The 12,730-nt window shown below is 46.9% G+C and overlaps 1 protein-coding gene across 1 annotated transcript in view; it reads left to right on the top strand.

Moving 5' to 3' along the window:
• Window positions 1–2,750: 2,750 nt before the first annotated feature.
• LOC310790806 (NACHT, LRR and PYD domains-containing protein 12-like) overlaps window positions 2,751–12,730 on the top strand; it is a gene marked incomplete at its 5' end in the record, with an annotated part of 78,249 nt that continues 68,269 nt past the window's right edge. Inside the window, 2 exons of the mRNA XM_083652518.1 lie at window positions 2,751–2,872; window positions 3,445–3,564. Of these exons, the coding sequence (XP_083508644.1) occupies window positions 2,751–2,872; window positions 3,445–3,564 (242 nt within the window). The remainder of the gene's footprint in view (window positions 2,873–3,444; window positions 3,565–12,730) is intronic.

The raw sequence follows: 12,730 nt of genomic DNA on the forward strand, positions 1-12,730 counted from the left end.
ATGGCGTCGTTCAACCATTTTTAAGCTAGTTCATGAACTGGAAAACATAGGTATATAGGGGAATGAGAATACATTATAGAACGAATCCTGCATTTTGTTCGTTTTTAATGTTGTATGCAATTCTTATTGACCTCAAAAAGGTTCTCCTATTGGTGTAAACAGCTGGAAAAAAAGAGTTGATTTCACAGCTTTTGCCCATCTAGCCCACATAAAACCAGGTCCAGCTCAAAGACCATTAGCCTACTCTTATTCTTTTCAAACCTGGCCTAGATTACCAAGGGGACATTAGACTCTCATTATGATCCACTCTCTGATTTGTGAAACATATTGCTGATTTGTGAAAATGCTATAATTGCAGTTTCCAGTGGATTTCGAGCATCTAGACCACATAAAACCAGGTCCAGGTCATTTAGCCTGCGATGTAGATTCACTGCACTGATCAGCTTGATCATGGCTCCTCCAAAAGCAATGAGTTTAACTTGCTTGTACAATTCTTTATTTTGCTGTATGACTTTGTATATATCAAGAGAAATGACATTACATTTGACACCTGCATGTGTCCACTTTTAACTCTGAGCTTTGTCATTTATTGTCACTGTGCAATGTCCTTCTGTTTTGTAGTTGTCATCCGTTTGCACAGAGTTGATGTCATTATTGTCTTCATATAATAACAGGCCTTCAATGGTGAATGTGTCGTCACTGTCTGGATCTGTTTTGGCTCTGCCACTGCGAGTGCACAGCGCTACTGTGTGTGTGTGTGTGTGTGTGTGTGTGTGTGTGTGTGTGTGTGTGTGTGTGTGTGTGCGCGCGCGCGTGTGTGCGTGAGTGTGTGTGATTCGATTAAATCTTATGACGTGCTAATATCATTCGTTTTAGCACGGCGCGCTCCGCTCTCTTCAATGAGGAAGTGGAAATCCAGACCTTGTAGAAAAGTGGCGATTTTGGGGTTTGGGTTGAAACTAATGTCTCCTACTTTCTGAGGCACACAATTACTCACATAAGACCCTAAATGTAATAGTTAGAAGGTTTTTGTGGATTTTGGTTTCCAGGGACTTTAACGTTACAGACAGACAGGCATCATCATGGCGAGCGTGTGAGCTTCCTCATCCCTCCTCCCCGCTGTAAAGTTTCTCTGAAGGCTGTGGCTAGTGGCTACTAAAGACAGCATCACAACAAAATGATTTCAACACCTCTGAAATAGCACAGGAATGCCAGCAGTGTGTTGCGGGCTGCACAAGACAACGAGAGCCACAACACACACACACATACACACACACACACACACACACACACACACAGACACACACACACACACACACACACACACACACACACACACACACACACACACACACACACACACACACCCACAAACACACACACACAAACACACACACACACACACACACACACACACACACACACACACACACACACACACACAGACACACACACACACACACACACACACACACACACACTTTTCACGAACACGTTATCACCGGACGGTGAAATGTTGCCTTTAAGACACATAACAACAAAACAACACATGGGGCCACCGAGTAGCTTAACGTAGCTGCAACGTTAACTTATGTTTCCAGACTCACTCTGTCTGTACCCGTGTCAAGTGACTGCAGGTTAGCAAGCAACAGCCAGGAAGTTAGGTGTCCCTCTTAATTATGGCCCCAGTTCAACATTGGGTCTGGACGTCTGAATCTGTCTGCCATTGTTTAGGTGCAGGCGTCACTTTTTACAGTTTGACTTGACGTTTATTCACTTGTTAAATATACCAGAGTCAGGTGAGAGGAGATGTTGACATGACAGCACGGGAACATATATATCTCATAAGATCACGTTGCAACTCTCACGAGACTTAGGCCGGGTACAGCAACACTCTGTAGCCAAACAGACTACCATAATTGCTCCCTCCTCTCGTCGCTGCCGTCCGCCGCCTTGGTATCCCAGCATGCTTTGCAAATCGATGAGCGTCAGACGGCAGCGACGAAAGGAGGGGCCAATTTGAAATCGACCAATTGAAGACGGAAAGACAGGAAGACAGCCAATCAAGCTGCAGCACCAAGCTACCAGCAGGCGACAGCAGGTGACAAACGTTGCTGTAGTCTGCACATGGTGCTAGACAGGCTGCGACCAGCTCCGGTGTCTTCCTCGCGGTCGTAATGCAACACATCCCAGTGGAATCTGCTGGTAGAAGTGGGTAAACACAAAGCCAGCTGAAAAATAAGTGGGTAGGGTATAGACCGTCTATCTGCATCTACCCTGCAATACACCACTGCTTGCAATGTAGAACCAGCAAAGTCACTTTCTACTTCTTCTGTACCAACTGCTCAAGGATGCTATTATACAGCTGGGGTACAAATGTAAATTGCTGGTGTTTATATTTGGAAGCCTAGGTGATGTCCACAGGCTGGCTGTTAAGTGGCCTGCAGAGGGCAGGACAGCCCAAAAAGCTACAGAAAGGCACTGGCAAAATTCTGCTCTATTTCTGCAACCCTTTTCACAGCGGTCATTTTGTGTCTCAAAGGCAGGGTAAATACAGGTGTAACCAAAACATTAATGATTGAACTTCCATTCCACTTAGGTGTTCCAGTGCCAGGGCCCTCATTAATGTTTTGGTTGCACCTGTGTTGATCCTGCCATTGAGACACAACACGCGTGCGTGTGTGTGTGTGTGTGTGTGGTGTGTGTTTGTGTGTGTGTGTGTTTCTCTCAGACTGACTGAAGTCCAGAAGATGAGTGTGTGTGGGGAGGAAGAGGAGGGCAGAGCAGAGTCTCCAGTACCCAGCTGTCTGACTCTCTCTAAGACTGACTGGTCTAAAGACTTCAGTAATGAACCTGGACCTTCAGACACAAAGTAAGATGACTGTTATACCAGAGGTGCCAAATGATGATACAAATTTAGTTACTTTTTATTTTTTAATCACAGCGGTACAATCATTTCCTAATCAAACTGTGTGTTTTTATGCAAATAACGACAAGAACAAAGGAAAATAATAACATTTATAATATTGAATGGTTTACACTGACATCAAGACAGTTTAAATTCGTTTCCGGGATGGTTCCGGGGCGGCGATGTCATTCTGCTACTGCAGTTATTTTGGTGAAAGTAATGCAAAAGTAGTGTAATACAGTAAGTAATGAGTTACTCTACACAGTAGAGTAATATTGTAAAGTAACATTACTTTCAAATGAAAGTAACTAGTAATAGTATTACATGTTGAAAGTAACTTGCCCAACACACTGCAACCAACACAGAGAACAGGAGCACCGTGCTGAAATCATCACATTGAAGCAAACTAATCAAGACCTGCAGTTTGGTCTTCATCACACTAATGAACACACAATACATTACAATATGCAACATCACATGCATTGTTGTCTGTCTTGACTAGAACTAATGATGTGTATAACACATGTCTGTTTCAGAGGTCAGTACCACAGGCAGAGAGCAGAGTCTCCAGTACCCAGCTGTCTGTCTATGAAGAGTGACCGGTCCAGAGATGAACCTCCATACTTCAGTAATGAACCTGGACCTTCAGAAACAAGGTAAGAGGACCGTTATACTGTCAGCCTACCTGAGAAGACTGGAGTAATGATGATGAAGGAACATGTTCTGTTCTGTCATAGAATCATGTAGAATTAGCAGCCAAAACAAAATGGAAACTTCCGGGTAAAAATGACAAACTAAAAGGTGTTTCAACAAACGAAGCAGCAAACATTGTATCAAAATACTTGTTTTGATGTTAAGATGACATAATAGTGAAGCTGTAAAGCATTACTTAAATTGTGAACGTTACAACGAGGGCTTTATTTTGAAAGAGCTAAAGCGGACGACCTACTTACATTCTGGCTGACTTGACGCATTAGTGGGATTTTTGGCCAGTCTAAAACCCCTTTTAGACTGGCCAAAAATCCCACTAATATCCACAAACTAGTGGGACTTTCTTCAGTCTAAAAGTGTCCAAGCCGTTTAGCTGATAGAGCAACCCTGCAAGTTAGGTGGGTTTTGACGTGGCGGCTCTGCTCCGGCTGGTGATATAAATCTTGGCGGTGATCCAACCCGTGATTTTCCGACCCTGCTTCTCGTCCTCCTGAGTTGCCGCCCCTTTTCCAGCGTGAGTCAGTGAGATTCAGTGATTCCCACAGCCTGAAATTCGACTTCCTTAGCGGTGAATTATTTTACATTGACGGAATATGCAGAGGAAAAAAGCATCTCTCATGCACGAGTGCACCCCACAGCCCAGGCGCAGACAGCATCAAGTCAGCCAGAATGTAAGTAGGTCGTCCGCTTTAGCTCTTTCAAAATAAAACCCTCGTTGTAACATTCACATTTTGAGTCATGTTTTACAGCTTCACTATTATGTCATCTTAACATCAAAACAAGTATTTTGATACAATGTTTGCTGCTTCGTTTGTTGAAACACCATTTTCTCCTCCAACGTGCATCAGTCAGGCTATTTACTTGTTTAAATCACATTAGTTTGTCATTTTTACCCGGAAGTTTCCATTTTGTTTTGGCTGGTGGACAGCTGCATCTGGACAGCTGTGAGAGAAGAAGGGTGAAGAGACAGCCTGCAGCGGTGGAGAAACGCGGGTTGAGAGTGCAATATAAAAGTTTAAAAGGCGGAGCTGCTGCTGCTACCCCCTGCTGCTTTCCTGGCTAACAAAAATACTTATACTAGTGGGACTTTTGATGTAAAAAAGGGGCTTAAGTCATTAACTTCCAATAGTTATTCAACATATTGTATCACACTGTGTTCCCATTATCTCTTGTCCTGCACCCTGTTCCCCATTCCGAATTTCCACCAGCTCCCCATGGCACCCAATGCCATCCCCTGTTGGCAAGTCTCGCTCACCACAGGTCTTTTCCAAAAGGTTAACGTGGTATGCTTCCTTTGAGCACCCTTTCTTCTGTTAGCATTTGGGGCCTGACCCACCCGCCTGGTTGCCCATGGGTCATTACGGTACTTAGAACAAAATCAGGGTTCCAGTCGCTGTCATTTGACCTATTGGTACCCTCTGGTGGTAGGTTTCCTGGGTTACCCAGGTATGGTTTTAACCTGTTATAGTGTACCACAGCTTTATAAGGCCCATTACATTGCTCTACTTCATATAGTACATCTGACAGCTTTCTCACTATCCGGAAAGGGCCTTTAAATTTCTTCCTAAATTTTGGTGACAGACCCTTCTTCTTCTGATAATCACAAAGCCACACAAACTCATTTTGCTCATATCTTTGAGGTGTTACTTTAAGATCAAAATACTCCTTTTGTTTACCGGTGGCCCTTTTGTGATTTTTCTTTACAGCCTCTCTCACTGTGTTTAAGTATCCCTGTAGCTTTTGCACATACACACTCACATACTGGGTGTCCTCGTTTTGCGTTCCCATGACTACATCAACAGGTAGGGTAATTTCAGTGCCAAACAGCACCTTATAAGGTGTAAACCCTGTGGAGGACTGGACACTGCTTCTGTATGCCATCATTACATATGGGAGCATTTCATCCCAGTTACTTTGATTGTCTTCCACAAAAACTGCTAGCATGCTGACTAAGGTTCTGTTCATTCTTTCGACTAATCCATCTGACTGAGGATTATAGGGAGTAGTTCTGGTTTTGTTCATCTGTAACAAGTCGCACATTTCCTTGAATATATGTGATTCAAAATTTCTCCCTTGATCACTATGTATTGTGCGAGGAACTCCGAGTCTCAATACAAATTCCTCCACTAATTTCTTGGCTACTGTTACAGCCTCCTGGTTTGGTATGGCATATGCCTCAGACCATCTGGAAAAATAGTCTGCCACTACCATTATATACTTATTACCTCTCTCTGTAGTGGGGAAGGGGCCCATCAGGTCTACAGCAATCCTTTCAAATGGACGGCCTGTGACAGAACTGGTCATAGGTGCTCTAGGAGAGGGACCTTTATCTTTGTAAGCAGCGCATGCTACATACGTCTTACACCACTGTCTTATGGCTCTTTGCCAGCCTGGCCAGTAAAATCTTGCTCTGATTTTACCTGTGAGCTTCTCTATTCCTAAATGACCAGCAGTTTTGTCATTGTGCATGAAGGTTAATACCTCGTTTATAAGCTCCTCCGGCACAACCCGCCTCCACACAGTTTCATCTGTCTCATAGTTGACACTCTCAAGGCACAGTACCCCATTCCTTAACTGCAATGCACCCCACACTTGCCTGAACGGCCTGAAGTTAGGCTCTGAAAGTAGCTCAGTCCTATCCTGTTTTTTCCAATCCTTCAACTGGGAAATCACAGGGTCCCTATTCTCTGCCTCCCTGAGGAAATCCAGGCTGGTTGAGGCTTGAGAGTTAGCACTGGCTACAGGTGCCATACTGACCTCATCTGGCCCATCAGAGGCCGTTTTGACTGTTACTGCATTGCATTCATGGTCAACATGCCCCGCGCCCTGTGACTGCATGTGGCGCCGCGACACGCCATCAGCATTACTGTGCATTTTCCCTGGACGGTGCACAATGTCATAATGATACTGACCTAACAGCTCTAACCACCGGGCTAACTGACCCTCTGGTTGCTTGAAGTTACTAAGCCAACGCAGTGAGCTGTTATCGGTCATCAGCAAAAACGTCCTTCCTAACAGATAGTGTCTGAAATGTTTCAGGAACACAACCACAGCTAACAGTTCTTTTTTAGTGGTTGAGTATCTTGTTTCTTGTTTTGACAGGGCCCGGCTAGCGTACGCTACCACTCTCTCGCCCTTATCATTTTTCTGTGAAAGGACAGCCCCTATACCAGTGTCACATGCGTCAGTATCCACTATGAAGTCTAAATTTGGATCAGGGAATGCCAATATGGGGGCTGTGGTCAGTTTGGATTTCAGCTCATTGAAAGCCACCTCACACGCTGTGTTCCACTGAAACATCTTCCCCTTGTCAGTCAACCTATAAAGTGGCTCCGCTATGCGTGCAAAATCAGGTATAAACCTTCTGTAATACGAAGCGAGTCCGAGAAAACTTCTAGCTTCTGTCACTGACTTTAGAGTAGGCCATGATCTAACACTCTCTGTCTTGGAGGGGTCAGTAGACACTCCCTCTGCTGAAATGGTATGTCCTAGATAGCTCACCTGTGATCTGAATAAGTGGCATTTAGCGGGCTTCACTTTAAGGCCTGCCTGTTGCAGTCTGCTAAGGACCCCCTCCAACCGTGTCACATGTTCCTGAAAAGAATGACCCACTACAATTATATCGTCAAGATATACCAAACAATCTGTCCACTGCATGTCAGCCAACACCAAGTCCATGAGGCGTTGAAAGGTGCTAGGTGCATTGCACAATCCAAAACCCATAACATTGAACTCAAAAAGTCCCCTCTTGGTTAGAAATGCTGTTTTACTACGGTCGTCTGGATGCATATCCACCTGCCAGTAGCCAGAGGCCAGGTCTAATGTGGAGAACCATTTGGCACCAGCTAAAGAGTCTAGTGTCTCGTCTATCCTCGGGAGGGGATATGCATCCTTCACCGTGTATTCATTCAGCTTTCTGTAATCAACACAGAATCTCACTGTATTATCTTTTTTTCTCACTAGCACCACGGGCGCCGCCCATGGACTGGTGGATGGCTGAACGATGTTTCTGTCTAACATGCTCTGCAAATGGCTATCAAATTCAGCTTGCAGATGGACAGGTGTTCGTCTCAGTGCTTGTTTGATGGGCCTTGTCTTTCCCGTCTCTATCCTGTGCTGGACAAGCGTTGTACGGCCCAAATCAAAATCCCCAGTGCTAAACACACCTGCATATTTACTTATGACTCCCCCTACAGTTCTGAGCTGGGTATTGTCCAGCTGCTGCCTATCAAGGTTAAGGGCTTGTATCAATGACTCAGTCTCCCACTTTGGTTTGTGAATCAGCAACTGGGGGTTCTTACTATCATTTAAACATGTGATGACTGCTGTTTCACAACCCTCCTCCCAGAGAGAAAACCCACCCAGTTTTTCACCCCCCTTGAGACATTGAGGTTCAGGAGATACATTCATAACACGCACAGGTAGTTTCCCACTGATACACCTTCCCAAGCTACATGCTATGAGAACACTGGTCCTCTCTGTGACCTTTGCACATGGTTCCAGGAGACCCTCCACACGCTCACTGATTATGGTGCCCTCCACTTTACCCGGTATAATCATTTCAGACCTGGGGGGGAATCACAGTATCATTCATGACAACCACCCTGCATACAGCCCCCGTCCCACCCCGTCAAATCAAAGGCACCTGCTTACCCAGGATGGTGCATATGCGTCTCTGCATGTCTATCACTGCTCCATATTTAACTAGGAAATCGGTCCCTACCAGTGCACATTGGTCAGCATCCCTAGCAACCACAAAATCACAGGCCAGGTTCAGTCCATCAACATTCATGACAGCCGACCATCTCCCCATCACAGCGAGATGTTGCCCGTTGGCCGCCGTGACTGGTTTGCAGTAGGGCTTCAGCGAGTCCATCCGGCCTCCTGTAGCATCTCTCCAAGTTTGCTCCCGCACCATGGAAACCTGTGCTCCTGAATCCACCATGACCTCACACTCCACACTTTCAATGCTGGCCAGTATGTAAAATCCCTCTCCAACCACCCCTGAAGCAACTGTGGCCTGAGAGTCCCGTGCGTCACCTGGATCGTCCTTAGGCATGTATGGGCAGTCCCTCTTAAAATGCATGGTGCATCCACAGTACCAACAAGCTCTGCTGGGCACTGACGAAGACCGCATTTGGTCACTCCCAGGGAGACGGCCTCTCCCCCTTCCCTGGCTCCGCTCAAAGCCAGTGCGACGTCCACTTCCTCCCGCGCTCTGCTGGTCCTCCCTGTCGGTCAGGTGCCTCACCTCGGTCTGCAACTGTGCAACGCTCTCACACAGCGACTTCAACAGTTCTTTAGGAACAGCAACATCGTCCTTGGCAGTATCTGCTGAGCCGCACACATTTATCTTGTAGTGAGAAACATCCCGCTCCACGAGCTGCCTTATCTGCTCGAGCTCAGCCGCCATGTGTATAGCCTCCTCCAGAGACCGGGGCTTGCCACTGCGCAGGTGTATGCGAATATCGCCGCTCCCGACATTGGCGATGAAATGATCACGTGCAAGGGAATCGCGTGTGCCAGCACTGTAATCTGGATACGCCTTGTCAGCTAGCATACGCAAGTCATAGCCAAAAGCTTGTATGCTCTCACCCGCTTTGCGCCGGCGGTCCAGAAAGGCTGCCCGGTTCCAGTCGGCATGCACTGGAGGCTCAAAATGCTGCTCCAAAGCCTCTTTTAACAGTCCATAGGTCCTCTTTGTGTCCCGTGGTAAATTGCTGCAGAGATTTCTGGCTGGTCCCCTCAGCGAAAGGATAAGATAGTTCAAAGCATCTGAAGGACTCCAGCCATTAATGTCCCCCGCTAGCTCAAACTGCTCGATCCAAGCGGTCCACTCGCCCACCTTCCCTTCAAAAGGTTCCGGTATAACAACCGGGCGCCGCTCCCGCACTGGCGCTGGAGTCGACGAGGACGGTACACCACCATCGTCCCCGCCTTGTTGTGATGCTTCTGGGTCCGGCATGGCTGGTAGCTCCCCTGAAGACACGTGTGGCTAGTTAGCTTCCCGCACTAGCCAGCGACCGCGGTAGTCAACGTGAAAATCCCAAACAAAAAAATCCGCTGCCACCAATTTGTAACGAGCCGCAAGGTCAAGATTCAAGATTCAAGATTCGATTCAAGATTCAAGATTCAAGATTCAAGATTTTTTTTGTCACTCCATGGTACAAGTATCACGTGTGAAATTCTTGTGCTGTAGACTCCGTTTACGACATAGTACAAATAGGCACTTAACTCTCACGTTGTTTGTTGACTATCAAATCAGTCTTCAGGCGAAACAATATTGCTCAATATCCACTTTATTAGCAGCCGTGTCAGCGTCACGCATCAACAACACATTCACATTCAGTTCTGTCTGCCTCCCAGCTTCCGCCCAGGCTTTCAAGACTACCTTCTTAAAGAGACCGTGCTCACTCCACCACACCACGGCCCCACCCACATCACATCCTCATATGTGATGTGGGTGCTGTTCTATAGTACTGTGTAGGTGAACTGACAGCTCACATTACAATATAAATAGGCTCTGAAGAAAACAATAGAATCATATATTCTTGAGTCCTTTAACCCCTTCTACTCCACCCCTCCCTACCAGACACTTAAAATAAATATCTTTTTTAGGAGGGACTGGTGAGTTTAGTGTAAGATAGCAGGTCATCACTTTATGCCACATAGAAGTGGCATCTGAAAGCTGGAACCTGAAGGTTCATTTGAGGTGCAGCTCAGAACTGTGTGTCAAGGAACATGTTCTGTAGAATTGGTTCCCTTCACTGTTGCTTAGTTCAGTGGTTCTCAAAGTGGGGTCCCTGAGGTGGTTCCAGGGGTCCCCAGCACAAAACGGAAGTTATTTTCACTATACTTCCATCCATAAGTAACACAATGACAGAATGTATGATTATTTTGGTCATGTGTTAAATACACTTTCTGTAATAAAACATCTAAAAGCAAAGATCTTATCAGATGTGTCTAAGTTGTGTCCATTTAGGGGTATTTGACGTGAAAAGGTTTGAGAACCACTGATTTAGTTTACCCAGTAAAGCTGTGTTCACACCGAGATATTTATTTTTCTCTCTGTCGCTAGATTGAACCCTTTGGAATCGCTCTGTCGCTCTGTTTAAATCGCTCATCAACAGGCACAATAATTGATGGACATCTGGGGGCTATAACGTTACGCAATGTCACGATATTTGTCCACTACGAGCCACCGTAGTTGTTTACAAGCTAAGCCTATCAGCGTGCTCCTAACGCAAGCTCTATACCGGTAGTACAGACTTCACTTCATGTCAGCTGTCAGGCTGTCAATGAGCTGTCAATGCGGTTTGTTGCCACACAATAAACCAGCGGTTTGTTCCAAGCCAGTGTGATCCTTGACTGGGCAACGAGCAAATTTTCTCCCTATCGCTCTGTCTCTGTCGCTCGGACGCCCAGCGATTTTTCTCCCGGGCGAATATACGCTCAATCGCTCGTTTGCATTGACTTTGTATGTAAACTCGATGCCAGCGAAAAACTTTAATAGGTCGGTGTGAACGCAGCTTAAGCCACTTCTTAACATGCAGTGGAATCCGGATTATAACCAGCTCCTAGCCGGTTGGCCTGCATGTTAAAAAACAATTAGCCGGCTTATGCTCACTCCCGCGAGTGCGGATCATGACCATCTGAGCCCCAAGTATAGGATCCGCATTATAGGAAAAGTGACTGTTGTTTAACACCGGCAGCTCATGATCCAGATCATCTAGCTGTTATGTCTGAGTGGGCGCGTGGTGGCACTTTACAAACCATTAATGTCCCATCATTATTTTCATGAATGGACGTAGCGTTAGTTACGTGGCTGGATTATTTGGAAGAGAGCCAAATTAGGTGAGTAAACAACTAAAAGTTGAATCGTTTCTTTGTCCCCCATCTGCCAGTTTAAAAATGCAACAAGGAAGATGATAGCCTACTAGAGTTGCCCATCTTGACCTCAGTCAGATCGTCAATCATCAATCATCACAGAGTGCATTACGGACTATATAAATTTTTGTGTGGATTGCAACATACCCACAAAGGAAATAAAATGTTTCTCGAACAATAAACCCTGGGTAACTAAGGACATCAAGGCCATCCTGAATGCCAAGAAAAGAGCATTTAGGTCGGGGGATAGAGATGGGATTAGGGCCATCCAGGTGGAGCTAAAAGGGAGCATCAGAGTGGCGAAAGAGTGCTACAGGTCGAAGCTAGAGGCGAAGCTCCAGCAGAACAATATGAGAGAGGTGTGGAGGTGTGTGAAAGCTATTACTGGCTTTAACAAAGCTGGCAGCGGGGGGGTGGAGGGGGGGGTTGATCGGGCCAACAAATTGAATCTGTTTTTCAATAGATTTGATACAGCTGGCCCGGGGGCCCCCTCCCCCGACTCTCCTGACTGCAGCATTCTAACAGCAGCCCCCGCCACACAGCTCCCCCCCCCCCCTCTCTCTCCCTCTGGCCCCGGGTGATGGCCCTGATGGCCCACCCCCCCCCCCCCCCTCATACCCCGTCACCCAGAGACGAGGCCACACACCCCCTCCCCCCCCCCCCTCTCGAAGGGCTTCAGAGCTGATGATGCCTCTCCCCCCCCCACCCACGCTGACCATCACAACGGACCAGGTGAAGAATCAGCTGAGGAGACTAAACACAAGAAAAGCAGCTGGCCCGGATGGCGTCAGCCCCATGGTGCTCAAAGCCTGTGCCCCCCAGCTGTGTGATGTGCTACAGCTGATCTTCAACAAGAGCCTGAGTCTCCAAAAGGTCCCCGTGATGTGGAAAATGTCCTGTATCGTTCCTGTACCGAAAAAGCCAAGACCCAGTGGCTCCAACGACTACAGGCCGGTAGCTTTGACGTCCCACATCATGAAGACCCTGGAGAAACTTGTCCTGGAGCAGCTCAGGCCTATGGTCAAACCATCCCTTGACCCCCTCCAGTTCGCCTACCAGCCCCGGCTGGGAGTGGAGGACGCGGTCATCTACCTGACCAACCGCGCCTACGCCCACCTTGACAACCCGGCCAGCACTGTGAGAGTCATGTTCTTCGACTTCTCCAGTGCGTTCAACACCATCAGGCCGGCTCTACTGGGTGAGAAGCTGACGGCGATGCGAGTG

This window comes from Poromitra crassiceps (assembly GCF_964638095.1).
Source record: "Poromitra crassiceps genome assembly, chromosome: 15".
Lineage (NCBI taxonomy): Eukaryota > Metazoa > Chordata > Actinopteri > Beryciformes > Melamphaidae > Poromitra > Poromitra crassiceps.